We start from the raw sequence: 18,966 nt of genomic DNA on the forward strand, positions 1-18,966 counted from the left end.
TAGAGCCTTATAGTGTGATCAGTAGAACATAGAGCCTTACAGTGTGATCAGTAGAACATAGAGCCTTATAGTGTGATCAGTAGAACACAGAGCCTTATAGTGTGATCAGTAGAACATAGAGCCTTAAAGTGTGATCAGTAGAGCATAGAGCCTTACAGTGTGATCAGTAGAACACAGAGCCTTATAGTGTGATCAGTAGAACATAGAGCCTTATAGTGTGATCAGTAGAACATAGAGCCTTATGATGTGATCAGTAGAGCCTTATAGTGTGATCAGTAGAGCATAGAGACTTATAGTGTGATCACTAGAGCCTTATAGTGTGATCAGTAGAACATAGAGCCTTATAGTGTGATCAGTAGAACACAGAGCCTTATAGTGTGATCAGTAGAACATAGAGCCTTATAGTGTGATCAGTAGAGCATAGAACCTTATAGTGTGATCAGTAGAACATAGAGCCTTACAGTGTGATCAGTAGAACACAGAGCCTTATAGTGTGATCAGTAGAACATAGAGCCTTATAGTGTGATCAGTAGAACATAGAGCCTTACAGTGTGATCAGTAGAACACAGAGCCTTATAGTGTGATCACTAGAGCCTTATAGTGTGATCAGTAGAGCATAGAACCTTATAGTGTGATCAGTAGAACATAGAGCCTTATAGTGTGATCAGTAGAACATAGAGCCTTACAGTGTGATCAGTAGAGCCTTATAGTGTGATCAGTAGAACACAGAGCCTTATAGTGTGATCAGTAGAACATAGAGCCTTATAGTGTGATCAGTAGAGCCTTATAGTGTGATCAGTAGAACACAGAGCCTTATAGTGTGATCAGTAGAACATAGAGCCTTATAGTGTGATCAGTAGAACATAGAGCCTTATAGTGTGATCAGTAGAACATAGAGCCTTATAATGTGATCAGTAGAACATAGAGCCTTATAGTGTGATCAGTAGAACATAGAGCCTTATAGTGTGATCAGTAGAACATAGAGCCTTATAGTGTGATCAGTAGAACATAGAGCCTTATAGTGTGATCAGTAGAACATAGAGCCTTATAATGTGATCAGTAGAACATAGAGCCTTATAATGTGATCAGTAGAACATAGAGCCTTATAGTGTGATCAGTAGAGCATAGAGCCTTATAGTGTGATCAGTAGAACATAGAGCCTTATAGTGTGATCAGTAGAGCGTAATGGTGTGATCAGTAGAACATAGAGCCTTATAGTGTGATCAGTAGAACATAGAGCCTTATAATGTGATCAGTAGAACATAGAGCCTTATAGTGTGATCAGTAGAGCATAGAGCCTTATAGTGTGATCAGTAGAACATAGAGCCTTATAGTGTGATCAGTAGAGCGTAACGGTGTGATCAGTAGAACATAGAGCCTTATAGTGTGATCAGTAGAACATAGAGCCTTATATTGGGATCAGTAGAACATAGAGCCTTATAGTGTGATCAGTAGAGCATAGAGCCTTATAGTGTGATCAGTAGAACATAGAGCCTTATAGTGTGATCAGTAGAGCGTAACGGTGTGATCAGTAGAACATAGAGCCTTATAGTGTGATCAGTAGAACATAGAGCCTTATAGTGTGATCAGTAGAGCCTTATAGTGTGATCAGTATAACATAGAGCCTTATAGTGTGATCAGTAGAACATAGAGAGCCTTATAGTGTGAACAGTAGAACACAGAGCCTTATAGTGTGATCAGTAGAACATAGAGCCTTATAGTGTGATCAGTAGAACATAGAGCCTTATAGTGTGATCAGTAGAACATAGAGCCTTATAGTGTGATCAGTAGAACATAGAGACTTATAGTGTGATCAGTAGAGCATAGAGCTTTATAGTGTGATCAGTAGAACATAGTGCCTTACAGTGTGATCAGTAGAACATAGAGCCTTATAGTGTGATCACTAGAGCCTTATAGTGTGATCAGTAGAACATAGAGCCTTATAGTGTGATCAGTAGAGCCTTACAGTGTGATCAGTAGAACATAGAGCCTTACAGTGTGATCAGTAGAGCCTTATAGTGTGATCAGTAGAGCATAGAGCCTTATAGTGTGATCAGTAGAACATAGAGCCTTATAGTGTGATCAGTAGAGCGTAACGGTGTGATCAGTAGAACATAGAGCCTTATAGTGTGATCTGTAGAGCCTTATATTGTGATCAGTAGAGCATAGAGCCTTACAGTGTGATCAGTAGAACATAGAGCCTTATAGTGTGATCACTAGAGCCTTATAGTGTGATCAGTAGAACATAGAGCCTTATAGTGTGATCAGTAGAGCCTTATAGTGTGATCAGTAGAACATAGAGCCTTATAGTGTGATCAGTAGAGCCTTATAGTGTGATCAGTAGAACATAGAGCCTTATAGTGTGATCAGTAGAACATAGAGCCTTACAGTGTGATCAGTAGAACATAGAGCCTTATAGTGTGATCAGTAGAACACAGAGCCTTATAGTGTGATCAGTAGAACATAGAGCCTTATAGTGTGATCAGTAGAACATAGAGCCTTATGATGTGATCAGTAGAGCCTTATAGTGTGATCAGTAGAGCATAGAGACTTATAGTGTGATCACTAGAGCCTTATAGTGTGATCAGTAGAACATAGAGCCTTATAGTGTGATCAGTAGAACACAGAGCCTTATAGTGTGATCAGTAGAACATAGAGCCTTATAGTGTGATCAGTAGAGCATAGAACCTTATAGTGTGATCAGTAGAACATAGAGCCTTACAGTGTGATCAGTAGAACACAGAGCCTTATAGTGTGATCAGTAGAACATAGAGCCTTATAGTGTGATCAGTAGAACATAGAGCCTTACAGTGTGATCAGTAGAACACAGAGCCTTATAGTGTGATCACTAGAGCCTTATAGTGTGATCAGTAGAGCATAGAACCTTATAGTGTGATCAGTAGAACATAGAGCCTTATAGTGTGATCAGTAGAACATAGAGCCTTACTGTGTGATCAGTAGAGCCTTATAGTGTGATCAGTAGAACATAGAGCCTTATAGTGTGATCAGTAGAGCCTTATAGTGTGATCAGTAGAACACAGAGCCTTATAGTGTGATCAGTAGAACATAGAGCCTTATAGTGTGATCAGTAGAACATAGAGCCTTATAGTGTGATCAGTAGAGCATAGAGCCTTATAGTGTGATCAGTAGAACATAGAGCCTTATAGTGTGATCAGTAGAGCGTAACGGTGTGATCAGTAGAACATAGAGCCTTATAGTGTGATCAGTAGAACATAGAGCCTTATATTGGGATCAGTAGAACATAGAGCCTTATAGTGTGATCAGTAGAGCATAGAGCCTTATAGTGTGATCAGTAGAACATGGAGCCTTATAGTGTGATCAGTAGAGCGTAACGGTGTGATCAGTAGAACATAGAGCCTTATAGTGTGATCAGTAGAGCCTTATAGTGTGATCAGTATAACATAGAGCCTTATAGTGTGATCAGTAGAACATAGAGAGCCTTATAGTGTGAACAGTAGAACACAGAGCCTTATAGTGTGATCAGTAGAACATAGAGCCTTATAGTGTGATCAGTAGAACATAGAGCCTTATAGTGTGATCAGTAGAACATAGAGCCTTATAGTGTGATCAGTAGAACATAGAGACTTATAGTGTGATCAGTAGAGCATAGAGCCTTATAGTGTGATCAGTAGAACATAGCGCCTTACAGTGTGATCAGTAGAACATAGAGCCTTATAGTGTGATCAGTAGAACATAGAGCCTTATGATGTGATCAGTAGAACATAGAGCTTTATAGTGTGATCAGTAGAACATAGAGCCTTATAGTGTGATCAGTAGAACACAGAGAGCCTTATAGTGTGATCAGTAGAACATAGAGAGCCTTATAGTGTGATCAGTAGAACACAGAGCCTTATAGTGTGATCAGTAGAACACAGAGCCTTATAGTGTGATCAGTAGAACATAGAGAGAATTATAGTGTGATCAGTAGAACATAGAGCCTTATAGTGTGATCAGTAGAACATAGAGAGAATTATAGTGTGATCAGTAGAGCATAGAGCCTTATAGTGTGAACAGTAGAACACAGAGCCTTATAGTGTGATCAGTAGAACATAGAGCCTTATAGTGTGATCAGTAGAACATAGAGCCTTATAGTGTGATCAGTAGAACATAGAGCCTTATAGTGTGATCAGTAGAACATAGAGCCTTATAGTGTGATCAGTAGAACATAGAGCCTTATAGTGTGATCAGTAGAACATAGAGCCTTATAGTGTGATCAGTAGAACATAGAGCCTTATAGTGTGATCAGTAGAGCATAGAGCCTTATAGTGTTATCAGTAGAACATAGAGCCTTACAGTGTGATCAGTAGAACATAGAGCCTTATAGTGTGATCAGTAGAGCCTTATAGTGTGATCAGTAGAACATAGAGCCTTATAGTGTGATCAGTAGAACATAGAGCCTTATAGTGTGATCAGTAGAATATAGAGAGCCTTATAGTGTGATCAGTAGAACATAGAGCCTTATAGTGTGATCAGTAGAACATAGAGCGTTATAGTGTGATCAGTAGAACACAGAGCCTTATAATGTGATCAGTAGAACATAGAGCCTTATAGTGTGATCAGTAGAACATAGAGCCTTATAGTGTGATCAGTAGAACATAGAGCCTCATAGTGTGATCAGTAGAACATAGAGCCTCATAGTGTGATCAGTAGAACATAGAGCCTTATAGTGTGATCAGTAGAACATAGAGCCTTATAGTGTGATCAGTGGAACATAGAGCCTTATAGTGTGATCAGTAGAGCCTTATAATGTGATCAGTATAACATAGAGCCTTATAGTGTGATCAGTAGAACATAGAGCCTTATAGTGTGATCAGTAGAACATAGAGCCTTATAGTGTGATCAGTAGAGCATAGAGCCTTAGTGTGATCAGTAGAACATAGAGCCTTACAGTGTGATCAGTAGAACAAAGAGCCTTATAGTGTGATCAGTTGAGCCTCATAGTGTGATCAGTAGAACACAGAGCCTTACAGTGTGATCAGTAGAACATAGAGCCTTATAGTGTGATCAGTAGAACATAGAGCCTTATAGTGTGATCAGTAGAACATAGAGCCTTATAGTGTGATCAGTAGAACATAGTCCCTTATAGTGTGATCAGTAGAGCCTTACAGTGTGATCAGTAGAACATAGAGCCTTATAGTGTGATCAGTAGAACACAGAGCCTTATAGTGTGATCAGTGGAGCATAGAGCCTTATAGTGTGATCAGTAGAACATAGAGCCTTTGCGACATGCCACAAAGCAGGACGACATGCATCTTTAGACACCGGAAGTTGTCATAAGGTGTATCATTCAGAGAGCGAAGCTCTGACCTGACTGGGCTTTGACTTCTCACTGTCGTAGAAATTCCTCGGATGTGATGAAAACAAGCCCCTTTAAAAAAACTATTAACAGAGATGTTGGTTAATCGCTCAGCACGAGTGTGTGCGTGTGCATGTGTCTTACCTGTGTGTATTTTCAATCAGGAAGCTGAGTAGCGCGGTGAAGGGGAGGAGCAGGTATGACATCACACGGAGTAGGGGATGAGTCCACAGCAACTCCATGACGTTGCATAGCAACGCTGAAACACCAATCACAGCTGGTAATTACATGACACTTCCTTATACCTGGCCACTCTCAGTCTATTAAGTGTTCTCAAGGTAAAAATCAAGTAATTTACATTTTAGTCATTTATCAGAGGCTCTTATCCAGAGCGACTTACGGTTAGTGCGTTCATTTTACAGTAGTTTAGAGAGACATATCACAGTCATCGTAAGGACATTTTCACCAGAGTATGAGTCACAATACCCATAAAACCTAGCCGTAAAAAAAGGAAACGGTTCCAATCGTTTCCCCACCAATCATTTTTCCCCGAAGGCGATTTTAGAAACATATAAGGGCTGTGATTCGTGTAGGCTTACCTTGGCGTGACATTTTGATAACCATGTATATCTCTCTAGGACAAGGTGACCTTTATCTATATATTTGATTGTATTTACCCCCCCCCACCCCCCCAAAAGAAAATGTAATGCTAATTAGCTGCTAATGTAGCTATCAAAAATAAAGAAAGATGCCATGATGGACTGGAAGAGACTGAATCGAGGCATATTCTGTGGACTGTCTTGTGCAAGTTTTAAATTGACACAATACCTGGTAGTAAAGGTATCAGAGATGACCTGCCGGATCAATACCTGGTAGTAAAGGTATCAGAGACCTGCAGGATCAATACCTGGTAGTAAAGGTATCAGAGACCTGCAGGATCAATACCTGTTAGTAAAGGTATCAGAGATGACCTGCAGGATCAATACCTGGTAGTAAAGGTATCAGAGACCTGCAGGATCAATACCTGGTAGTAAAGGTATCAGAGACCTGCAGGATCAATACCTGGTAGTAATGGTATCAGAGATGACCTGCAGGATCAATACCTGATAGTAAAGGTATCAGAGATGACCTGCAGGATCAATACCTGTTAGTAAAGGTATCAGAGATGACCTGCAGGATCAATACCTGGTAGTAAAGGTATCAGATAGAGACCTGCAGGATCAATACCTGGTAGTAATGGTATCAGAGATGACCTGCAGGATCAATACCTGTTAGTAAAGGTATCAGAGACCTGCAGGATCAATACCTGGTAGTAAAGGTATCAGCTAGAGACCTGCAGGATCAACACCTGGTAGTAAAGGTATCAGAGATGACCTGCAGGATCAATACCTGATAGTAAAGGTATCAGAGATGACCTGCAGGATCAATACCTGGTAGTAAAGGTTTCAGAGATGACCTGTAGGATCAATACCTGGTAGTAAAGGTATCAGAGATGACCTGCAGGATCAATACCTGGCAGTAAAGGTATCAGAGATGACCTGCAGGATCAATACCTGATAGTAAAGGTATCAGATAGAGACCTGCAGGATCAATACCTGGTAGTAAAGGTATCAGAGATGACCTGCAGGATCAATACCTGGTAGTAAAGGTATCAGAGATGACCTGCAGGATCAATACCTAGTAGTAAAGGTATCAGAGATGACCTGCAGGATCAATACCTGATAGTAAAGGTATCAGAGACCTGCATGATCAATACCTGATAGTAAAGGTATCAGAGATGACCTGCAGGATCAATACCTGGTAGTAAAGGTATCAGATAGAGACCTGCCGGATCAATACCTGGTAGTAAAGGTATCAGATAGAGACCTGCCGGATCAATACCTGGCTGTAAAGGTATCAGAGATGACCTGCAGGATCAATACCTGTTAGTAAAGGTATCAGAGATGACCTGCAGGATCAATACCTGATAGTAAAGATATCAGCTAGAGACCTGCCGGATCAATACCTGGTAGTAAAGGTATCAGAGGTGACCTGCAGGATCAATACCTGGTAGTAAAGGTATCAGCTAGAGACCTGTAGGATCAATACCTGGTAGTAATGTTATCAGAGATGACCTGCAGGATCAATACCTGGTAGTAATGGTATCAGAGATGACCTGCAGGATCAATACCTGATCGTAATGGTATCAGAGATGACCTGCAGGATCAATACCTGGTAGTAATGGTATCAGAGATGACCTGCAGGATCAATACCTGATAGTAAAGGTATCAGAGACCTGCAGGATCAATACCTGGTAGTAAAGGTATCAGAGATGACCTGCAGGATCAATACCTGGTAGTAAAGGTATCAGAGATGACCTGCAGGATCAATACCTGGTTGTAATGGTATCAGAGATGACCTGCAGGATCAATACCTGGTAGTAAAGGTATCAGCTAGAGACCTGCAGGATCAATACCTGGTAGTAAAGGTATCAGAGATGACCTGCAGGATCAATACCTGGCAGTAAAGGTATCAGAGATGACCTGTAGGATCAATACCTGGTAGTAAAGGTATCAGAGACCTGCAGGATCAATACCTGGTAGTAAAGGTATCAGAGATGACCTGCAGGATCAATACCTGGTAGTAAAGGTATCAGAGATGACCTGCAGGATCAATACCTGTTAGTAAAGGTATCAGCTAGAGACCTGCAGGATCAATACCTGGTAGTAAAGGTATCAGCTAGAGACCTGCAGGATCAATACCTGATAGTAAAGTTATCAGAGATGACCTGCAGGATCAATACCTGGTAGTAAAGGTATCAGAGATGACCTGCAGGATCAATACCTGGTTGTAATGGTATCAGAGATGACCTGCAGGATCAATACCCGGTAGTAAAGGTATCAGCTAGAGACCTGCAGGATCAATACCTGGTAGTAAAGGTATCAGAGATGACCTGCAGGATCAATACCTGGTAGTAAAGGTATCAGAGATGACCTGCAGGATCAATACCTGATAGTAAAGGTATCAGAGATGACCTGCAGGATCAATACCTGGTAGTAAAGGTTTCAGAGATGACCTGTAGGATCAATACCTGGTAGTAAAGGTATCAGAGATGACCTGCAGGATCAATACCTGGCAGTAAAGGTATCAGAGATGACCTGCAGGATCAATACCTGATAGTAAAGGTATCAGATAGAGACCTGCAGGATCAATACCTGGTAGTAAAGGTATCAGAGATGACCTGCAGGATCAATACCTGGTAGTAAAGGTATCAGAGATGACCTGCAGGATCAATACCTAGTAGTAAAGGTATCAGAGATGACCTGCAGGATCAATACCTGATAGTAAAGGTATCAGAGACCTGCATGATCAATACCTGATAGTAAAGGTATCAGAGATGACCTGCAGGATCAATACCTGGTAGTAAAGGTATCAGATAGAGACCTGCCGGATCAATACCTGGTAGTAAAGGTATCAGATAGAGACCTGCCGGATCAATACCTGGCTGTAAAGGTATCAGAGATGACCTGCAGGATCAATACCTGTTAGTAAAGGTATCAGAGATGACCTGCAGGATCAATACCTGGTAGTAAAGGTATCAGATAGAGACCTGCAGGATCAATACCTGGTAGTAATGGTATCAGAGATGACCTGCAGGATCAATACCTGTTAGTAAAGGTATCAGAGATGACCTGCAGGATCAATACCTGGTAGTAAAGGTATCAGAGATGACCTGCAGGATCAATACCTGGTAGTAAAGGTATCAGATAGAGAACTGCAGGATCAATATCTGACAGTAAAGGTATCAGAGACTGCAGGATCAATACCTGGTAGTAAAGGAATCAGAGACCTGCAGGATCAATACCTGGTAGTAAAGGTATCAGAGATGACCTGTAGGATCAATACCTGGTAGTAAAGGTATCAGAGATGACCTGCAGGATCAATACCTGGTAGTGAAGGTATCAGAGATGACCTGCAGGATCAATACCTGGTAGTAAAGGTATCAGCTAGAGACCTGCATGATCAATACCTGGTAGTAAAAGTATCAGAGATGACCTGCAGGATCAATACCTGATAGTAAAGGTATCAGAGATTACCTGCAGGATCAATACCTGATAGTAAAGGTATCAGAGGTGACCTGTAGGATCAATACCTGGTAGTAAAGGTATCAGAGATGACCTGCAGGATCAATACCTGGTAGTAAAGGTATCAGAGATGACCTGCAGGATCAATACCTGGTTGTAAAGGTATCAGCTAGAGACCTGCAGGATCAATACCTGGTAGTAAAGGTATCAGAGATGACCTGCAGGATTAATACCTGATAGTAAAGGTATCAGCTAGAGACCTGCAGGATCAATACCTGGTAGTAAAGGTATCAGAGATGACCTTCAGGATCAATACCTGATAGTAAAGGTATCAGAGATGACCTGTAGGATCAATACCTGGTAGTAAAGGTATCAGAGATGACCTGCAGGATCAATACCTGAGAGTAAAGGTATCAGAGATGACCTGCCGGATCAATACCTGGTAGTAAAGGAATCAGAGACCTGCAGGATCAATACCTGGTAGTAAAGGAATCAGAGATGACCTGCAGGATCAATACCTGGTAGTAAAGGAATCAGAGACCTGCAGGATCAATACCTGGTGGTAAAGGTATCAGCTAGAGACCTTAATTTAATTTAAAACATTTAATTTGCTTGATGACGCTGAGAGTGTGTGTGTGTGTGTGTGTGTGTCTGCACGGTACCTGTGTTTATCCAGGTGGGCAGGGCTAGGTAAATGGCCTGCTCCAGGCTTGCCAGATGCCAAGGTAGATCTCCCCCTTCAAGATAACAGTTTCTCTGACTGCCTCTGGTCTCTGTCTGGGAGGACCACACATTCACCTCATCCACCCATTCTTCTTCCTCCTCCTCCTCTTCATCATCATCCTCCTTTTGCTCCCATCTCTTCATCTGCCTCCTCTCTATCTGATCCTCCTCCTCCTCCTCCAGGTTTGTCTCCAGATCTGTCCATCCATCAGGAGGAGGTGAGAAGTGAGGCTCTGGTGGGGTGTTAAGAAGAGGCAGACATGGGACCAGGTCTAGTGGGGAGGGGGGGGGGTGCAGGGATAGAGAGAGATACAGAGAGTGAGTGAGAAATAGAGAGTCACTAGCACTTCATCTCTTGCCACCATAAAGAGACTCATCTACACAGAGATCACATGACATCATGACCCACCACTGGTTTGCAGGAAGTGAAGGCCGTCCTTGTATCCACTGTGGTAGGCCTTGTCCAGGGCCTGAGGAGAGGATATAGACACACACACTCCTTCTGTCATCAACTGTCATGTTTACAGCACTCTGACATGTACTGTATGTAAGTCATGTCTTCACCTGGCCTTCTAATAGGCTAATAATTTGCTAGTCTGCAGATCTGAAACGTGAGGATAGGTGGAGGCAATATGGTGGAGTCATCACTACATTAAGTTGTGCCATGGGAAGGAGGTTAGGGGTTGTTTTGGGGTCGAGGGGAAGGAGGTTAGGGGTTGTTTAGGGGCCTATGGGAAGGAGGTTAGGGGTTGTTTAGGGGTCTAGGGGAAGGAGGTTAAGGGTTGTTTTGGGGTCTAGAGGAAGGAGGTTAGGGGTTGTTTTGGGGTCTAGAGGAAGGAGGTTAGGGGTTGTTTAGGGGCCTATGGGAAGGAGGTTAGGGGTTGTTTAGGGGCCTATGGGAAGGAGGTTAGGGGTTGTTTAGGGGCCTATGGGAAGGAGGTTAGGGGTTGTTTAGGGGTCTAGGGGAAGGAGGTTAAGGGTTGTTTTGGGGTCTAGAGGAAGGAGGTTAGGGGTTGTTTTGGGGTCTAGAGGAAGGAGGTTAGGGGTTGTTTAGGGGCCTATGGGAAGGAGGTTAGGGGTTGTTTAGGGGCCTATGGGAAGGAGGTTAGGGGTTGTTTAGGGGTCTAGGGGAAGGAGGTTAGGGGTTGTTTTGGGGTCTAGGGGAAGGAGGTTAGGGGTTGTTTAGGGGCCTATGGGAAGGAGGTTAGGGGTTGTTTAGGGGCCTATGGGAAGGAGGTTAGGGGTTGTTTAGGGGGCTAGGGGAAGGAGGTTAGGGGTTGTTTTGGGGCCTAGGGGAAGGAGGTTAGGGGTTGTTTAGGGGCCTATGGGAAGGAGGTTAGGGGTTGTTTTGGGGCCTATGGGAAGGAGGTTAGGGGTTGTTTAGGGGTCTAGGGGAAGGAGGTTAGGGGTTGTTTTGGGGTCTAGGGGAAGGAGGTTAGGGGTTGTTTAGGGGTCTAGGGGAAGGAGGTTAGGGGTTGTTTTGGGATCTAGGGGAAGGAGGTTAGGGGTTGTTTAGGGGCCTATGGGAAGGAGGTTAGGGGTTGTTTAGGGGCCTATGGGAAGGAGGTTAGGGGTTGTTTAGGGGTCTAGGGGAAGGAGGTTAGGGGTTGTTTAGGGGCCTATGGGAAGGAGGTTAGGGGTTGTTTAGGGGCCTATGGGAAGGAGGTTAGGGGTTGTTTAGGGGCCTATGGGAAGGAGGTTAGGGGTTGTTTTGGGGTCTAGGGGAAGGAGGTTAGGGGTTGTTTTGGGGTCTAGGGGAAGGAGGTTAGGGGTTGTTTAGGGGCCTATGGGAAGGAGGTTAGAGGTTGTTTAGGGGCGTATGGGAAGGAGGTTAGGGGTTGTTTAGGGGTCTAGGGGAAGGAGGTTAGGGGTTGTTTAGGGGTCTAGGGGAAGGAGGTTAGGGGTTGTTTTGGGGTCGAGGGGAAGGAGGTTAGGGGTTGTTTTGGGGTCTAGGGGAAGGAGGTTAGGGGTTGTTTTGGGGTCTAGGGGAAGGAGGTTAGGGGTTGTTTAGGGGCCTATGGGAAGGAGGTTAGGGGTTGTTTAGGGGTCTAGGGGAAGGAGGTTAGGGGTTGTTTTGGGGTCTAGAGGAAGGAGGTTAGGGGTTGTTTAGGGGCCTATGGGAAGGAGGTTAGGGGTTGTTTTGGGGTCTAGGGGAAGGAGGTTAGGGGTTGTTTAGGGGCCTATGGGAAGGAGGTTAGGGGTTGTTTAGGGGCCTATGGGAAGGAGGTTAGGGGTTGTTTAGGGGTCTAGGGGAAGGAGGTTAGGGGTTGTTTAGGGGTCTAGGGGAAGGAGGTTAGGGGTTGTTTTGGGGTCGAGGGGAAGGAGGTTAGGGGTTGTTTTGGGGTCTAGGGGAAGGAGGTTAGGGGTTGTTTAGGGGCCTATGGGAAGGAGGTTAGGGGTTGTTTAGGGGCCTATGGGAAGGAGGTTAGGGGTTGTTTAGGGGTCTAGGGGAAGGAGGTTAGGGGTTGTTTAGGGGTCTAGGGGAAGGAGGTTAGGGGTTGTTTTGGGGTCGAGGGGAAGGAGGTTAGGGGTTGTTTTGGGGTCTAGGGGAAGGAGGTTAGGGGTTGTTTTGGGGTCTAGGGGAAGGAGGTTAGGGGTTGTTTAGGGGCCTATGGGAAGGAGGTTAGGGGTTGTTTAGGGGCCTATGGGAAGGAGGTTAGGGGTTGTTTTGGGGTCTAGGGGAAGGAGGTTAGGGGTTGTTTTGGGGTCTAGGGGAAGGAGGTTAGGGGTTGTTTAGGGGCCTATGGGAAGGAGGTTAGGGGTTGTTTAGGGGTCTAGGGGAAGGAGGTTAGGGGTTGTTTAGGGGTCTAGGGGAAGGAGGTTAGGGGTTGTTTTGGGGTCTAGGGGAAGGAGGTTAGGGGTTGTTTAGGGGCCTATGGGAAGGAGGTTAGGGGTTGTTTAGGGGCCTATGGGAAGGAGGTTAGGGGTTGTTTTGGGGTCTAGGGGAAGGAGGTTAGGGGTTGTTTAGGGGCCTATGGGAAGGAGGTTAGGGGTTGTTTAGGGGTCTAGGGGAAGGAGGTTAGGGGTTGTTTAGGGGCCTATGGGAAGGAGGTTAGGGGTTGTTTAGGGGCCTATGGGAAGGAGGTTAGGGGTTGTTTTGGGGTCTAGGGGAAGGAGGTTAGGGGTTGTTTTGGGGTCTAGGGGAAGGAGGTTAGGGGTTGTTTAGGGGCCTATGGGAAGGAGGTTAGGGGTTGTTTAGGGGTCTAGGGGAAGGAGGTTAGGGGTTGTTTAGGGGTCTAGGGGAAGGAGGTTAGGGGTTGTTTTGGGGTCTAGGGGAAGGAGGTTAGGGGTTGTTTAGGGGCCTATGGGAAGGAGGTTAGGGGTTGTTTAGGGGCCTATGGGAAGGAGGTTAGGGGTTGTTTTGGGGTCTAGGGGAAGGAGGTTAGGGGTTGTTTAGGGGCCTATGGGAAGGAGGTTAGGGGTTGTTTAGGGGTCTAGGGGAAGGAGGTTAGGGGTTGTTTAGGGGCCTATGGGAAGGAGGTTAGGGGTTGTTTAGGGGCCTATGGGAAGGAGGTTAGGGGTTGTTTTGGGGTCTAGGGGAAGGAGGTTAGGGGTTGTTTAGGGCCTATGGGAAGAAGGTTAGGGGTTGTTTAGGGGCCTATGGGAAGGAGGTTAGGGGTTGTTTAGGGGCCTATGGGAAGGAGGTTAGGGGTTGTTTAGGGGTCTAGGGGAAGGAGGTTAAGGGTTGTTTTGGGGTCTAGAGGAAGGAGGTTAGGGGTTGTTTTGGGGTCTAGAGGAAGGAGGTTAGGGGTTGTTTAGGGGCCTATGGGAAGGAGGTTAGGGGTTGTTTTGGGGTCTAGGGGAAGGAGGTTAGGGGTTGTTTAGGGGCCTATGGGAAGAAGGTTAGGGGTTGTTTAGGGGCCTATGGGAAGGAGGTTAGGGGTTGTTTAGGGGCCTATGGGAAGGAGGTTAGGGGTTGTTTAGGGGTCTAGGGGAAGGAGGTTAAGGGTTGTTTTGGGGTCTAGAGGAAGGAGGTTAGGGGTTGTTTTGGGGTCTAGAGGAAGGAGGTTAGGGGTTGTTTAGGGGCCTATGGGAAGGAGGTTAGGGGTTGTTTAGGGGCCTATGGGAAGGAGGTTAGGGGTTGTTTAGGGGTCTAGGGGAAGGAGGTTAGGGGTTGTTTTGGGGTCTAGGGGAAGGAGGTTAGGGGTTGTTTAGGGGCCTATGGGAAGGAGGTTAGGGGTTGTTTAGGGGCCTATGGGAAGGAGGTTAGGGGTTGTTTAGGGGCCTATGGGAAGGAGGCTAGGGGTTGTTTAGGGGCCTATGGGAAGGAGGTTAGGGGTTGTTTTGGGGTCTAGGGGAAGGAGGTTAGGGGTTGTTTAGGGGCCTATGGGAAGGAGGTTAGGGGTTGTTTAGGGGTCTAGGGGAAGGAGGTTAGGGGTTGTTTAGGGGCCTATGGGAAGGAGGTTAGGGGTTGTTTAGGGGCCTATGGGAAGGAGGTTAGGGGTTGTTTTGGGGTCTAGGGGAAGGAGGTTAGGGGTTGTTTAGGGGCCTATGGGAAGAAGGTTAGGGGTTGTTTAGGGGCCTATGGGAAGGAGGTTAGGGGTTGTTTTGGGGTCTAGGGGAAGGAGGTTAGGGGTTGTTTTGGGGTCTAGGGTAAGGAGGTTAGGGGTTGTTTAGGGGCCTATGGGAAGGAGGTTAGGGGTTGTTTAGGGGCCTATGGGAAGGAGGTTAGGGGTTGTTTAGGGGTCTAGGGGAAGGAGGTTAGGGGTTGTTTAGGGGTCTAGGGGAAGGAGGTTAGGGGTTGTTTAGGGGTCTAGGGGAAGGAGGTTAGGGGTTGTTTTGGGGTCTAGGGGAAGGAGGTTAGGGGTTGTTTAGGGGCCTATGGGAAGGAGGTTAGGGGTTGTTTAGGGGTCTAGGGGAAGGAGGTTAGGGGTTGTTTAGGGGTATAGGGGATGGAGGTTAGGGGTTGTTTTGGGGTCGAGGGGAAGGAGGTTAGGTGTTGTTTAGGGGCCTAGGGGAAGGAGGTTAGTGGTTGTTTTGGGGTCTAGGGGAAGGGGGTAGAAGTAGAGGGCTGGATGGAGAGGTAGAGGGCTGGGTGGAGAGGTAGAGGGCTGAGTTTGTTTTGGGGTTATACCTCCCAGTCGTAGGGGTATATGGCGTGTAGCATCCGGTAACCGTTGACAAGGCTGCAGTGGAGGTGCGCTCCGCTCACCACGATGTCACACAGTGGGGCGGGGTCCTTTGGGCAGATGTCCGTCTCACCAGCGAATGGAGACACAGTGAGGGTGTGGCCAATTGGGCAGGAGTTGGTCGGCTGGATACTGGAGAAACCACCGTCCACGTAATGCTGCGGTACAACACACAAACAGGGATGTGATCACATGCACCATGGAGCACTGCTTTATAGCAGAGTCTCTTTCAAACCTCTCATCAGGAAGCCAGTCCGTTGATCTAAACTATTCCAGAACCAGCACACCTGATTCAACTGGTCGACTAATCATCAAGCACTTGACTCAGGTGTGCTACTCCAGGGGTTCAACTCCAATGTGAAACGATTTGTGTATTAGTTTAAAGTGTAACAGGTTTAGTATTAGCCCACAGACAGTGAGCAGTGTGGGGACTCACCACTCCTTTGTATCTTGGTGGCTGTATACCACAGTACCCAGGCAGAAAGCAACCGCACAACAGCGCCTCCATGTGGTTGAAACACAGAACTGCAGTTAAACATCTGGCTCATAGACAGACACCATCACTAAATTCAACATGTTGATACTTATAGTTAATGCTGTGTACCACGGTAAAATGACATCTACTCACAGTAAAATGACATCTACTCACAGTAAAATGACATTTACTCACGGTAAAATGACATCTACTCACAGTAAAATGACATCTACTCACAGTAAAATGATATTTACTCACGGTAAAATGACATCTACTCACAGTAAAATGACATCTACTCACAGTAAAATGACATCTACTCACAGTAAAATTACATCTACTCACGGTAAAATGACATCTACTCACAGTAAAATGACATCTACTCACGGTAAAATGACATCTACTCACAGTAAAATGACATCTACTCACAGTAAAATGACATCTACTCACAGTAAAATGATATTTACTCACGGTAAAATGACATCTACTCACAGTAAAATTACATCTACTCACGGTAAAATTACATCTACTCACAGTAAAATTACATCTACTCACGGTAAAATGACATCTACTCACAGTAAAATGACATCTACTCACAGTAAAATTACATCTACTCACAGTAAAATGACATCTACTCACAGTAAAATGATATTTACTCACTGTAAAATGACATCTACTCACAGTAAAATGACATCTACTCACAGTAAAATTACATCTACTCACGGTAAAATTACATCTACTCACAGTAAAATTACATCTACTCACGGTAAAATGACATCTACTCACAGTAAAATGACATCTACTCACAGTAAAATGACATCTACTCACAGTAAAATGACATCTACTCACAGTAAAATGACATCTACTCACAGTAAAATGACATCTACTCACAGTAAAATGACATCTACTCACAGTAAAATGACATCTACTCACAGTAAAATTACATCTACTCACGGTAAAATTACATCTACTCACAGTAAACTGAGATTTACTCACGGTAAACTGATATTTACTCACGTTAGTTTTATCTATGTAATTGTCTATAGCATAACACACCTGCACCACGTCTTCTCGGGTCGTGAACTTTGACACCATGATGTTCTGTCCATCTGGGATGCGTGTCATGGCGATGGCCAGGCGTCCGCTGGCCCTGATGTGGGCGTCGGCCGGTAGCAAGAGGCGCAGCATTCGTTCTATCCACACAGACACGTTCCCCGCAGGGTGCAGGGGCCCCAGGACACGGCCCCTCATCTGCCGCGCAAACCTCAGCATCTCATCACGCACCATGTCTGCATGGCACACACACACACACAGTCGGCTTGTTACACACAGACACACACACACACACACACAAACACACAGACACAAACAGTCGGCTTGTTACACACAGACACACACAGGCACACACACACACACACACACACAGTCGGCTTGTTACACACACACACACACACACACACACACACACACACACACACACACACAGTCGGCTTGTTACAGACAGACACACACACACACACACACACACACACACACACACACACACACACACACACACACACACACACACACACACGTAGACAGACACACACATAAACAGTCACCTTGGCACACACACATATTGATAAACACACACACACACAGACACACACACACATAGACAGACACACACATAAACAGTCAGCTTGGCACACACACATATTGATAAACACACACACACACAGACACACACACACATAGACAGACACACACATAAACAGTCAGCTTGGCACACACACTGACACGCACGTACACACATACATATTCTCAGAATGATTAAAACATCAATCAACAGCATCTCACTTCAACCTCTCAGCATAATTAACTCTCTTACCCAGACTGGTCAACCTCTCAGCATAATTAACTCTCTTACCCAGACTGGTCAACCTCTCAGCATAATTAACTCTCTTACCCAGACTGGTCAACCTCTCAGCATAATTAACTCTCTTACCCAGACTGGAGCCACAGACTACGGCAGCAGCCACCAGAGACCCGGCTGAGGCCCCCATGACCTTAGGGGCCGTCTGCAGCACACTGGGGGACCGGTCCCGCATGCTCTGGGCCACACCCAACTGGTACGTAGCCAGGAACCCCGATCCAGAGAAGGAGATGGACAGAGGAGTAGACTGACCAGACACAGACTGCCCACTGGAGAGAGGAGTCTCCACAGACCTCGATGGAGACATGTTCAGGAACAACAATCAGCTCGACTTGACTTTCACTGTTGTCGGTGTCCGAGGAGACGAGGAGAGGAGGAGGGCTTGTTATCTTTCGGTGTCCAAGGAGACGAGGAGAGGTTATCAGGCTTGTTATCTTTCGGTGTCCAAGGAGACGAGGAGAGGTTATCGGGCTTGTTATCTTTCGGTGTCCAAGGAGACGAGGAGACGTTATCAGGCTTGTTATCTTTCGGTGTCCAAGGAGACGAGGAGACGAGGAGAGGTTATCAGGCTTGTTATCTTTCGGTGTCCAAGGAGACGAGGAGACGTTATCAGGCTTGTTATCTTTCGGTGTCCGAGGAGACGAGGAGACGAGGAGAGGTTATCAAGCTTGTTATCTTTCGCCTTCTCAACCTCTATTGAGGTTTAGTCTTCTCAGCAGGAGAATATCTGAGGTTTTAGCAGACGGGCGGAGTGGTCACAAGTGGTCACAAGTCTTCACCGAGTTATTTGACGTTCTGGAGTACTGAGCTCTGTTGCTCTTTACATAGTCCAGTAGATAACATCAGTCACACTAGTTTAGGGGTGTATTCATTAGTCACACACCGTAGCAAAAACATTCCGAAACTGTTTAATCCAAACGTAAAACGTTTTGCGATGAAAACAAGTTTCTTTCGGACAAATTCAGGTAGGTCCCTCTCTGTTTTTGTTTCGTTTGGTTCCTAATGAATACACCAGGGTTTGATGACAGTTATCGATGTCGATCAGCGGCACCCGGGTCTCTCGGTGGAATGTGTGATGTCCTCAATAGTGCATATCATAGACAATCAATTAATAAATTGATTATAATTCTTAGCCAATCAGTTGGAGACCTCTTGTCTCCCAGATCTCTTCAGTGTGTCTTGTCTCTCTCTGTGCTGTGAACAAATAGTCTGCTCCTGCTTCAACAGGAAACTGGTAATCAGAGCCTAGAGCCTGTATTATTCAGAGAGTGTGTCAGACTGCTGATCTACGACCAGCTCTCCCCTCTTATTCATTATGATCTTCAAGACATAACTGATCCTAG

The 18,966-nt window shown here is 45.3% G+C and overlaps 1 protein-coding gene across 1 annotated transcript in view; it reads right to left on the minus strand.

Moving 5' to 3' along the window:
• pnpla1 (patatin-like phospholipase domain containing 1) overlaps positions 1–18,027 on the minus strand; it is a 33,250-nt gene extending 15,223 nt beyond the window's left edge. Inside the window, exons 1-7 of the mRNA XM_064922049.1 lie at positions 17,696–18,027; positions 16,762–16,994; positions 15,670–15,735; positions 15,179–15,391; positions 10,514–10,574; positions 10,044–10,376; positions 5,462–5,576 (exon numbers count right to left, since the gene is read on the minus strand). Coding sequence (XP_064778121.1) covers positions 5,462–5,576; positions 10,044–10,376; positions 10,514–10,574; positions 15,179–15,391; positions 15,670–15,735; positions 16,762–16,994; positions 17,696–17,930 — 1,256 coding nt within the window. The 5' untranslated portion in view covers positions 17,931–18,027. The remainder of the gene's footprint in view (positions 1–5,461; positions 5,577–10,043; positions 10,377–10,513; positions 10,575–15,178; positions 15,392–15,669; positions 15,736–16,761; positions 16,995–17,695) is intronic.
• Between the last annotated feature and the right edge of the window lie 939 nt (positions 18,028–18,966).

The sequence above is a fragment of the Oncorhynchus masou genome, chromosome 18 (assembly GCF_036934945.1).
Source record: "Oncorhynchus masou masou isolate Uvic2021 chromosome 18, UVic_Omas_1.1, whole genome shotgun sequence".
In the NCBI taxonomy this organism is placed as follows: domain Eukaryota; kingdom Metazoa; phylum Chordata; class Actinopteri; order Salmoniformes; family Salmonidae; genus Oncorhynchus; species Oncorhynchus masou.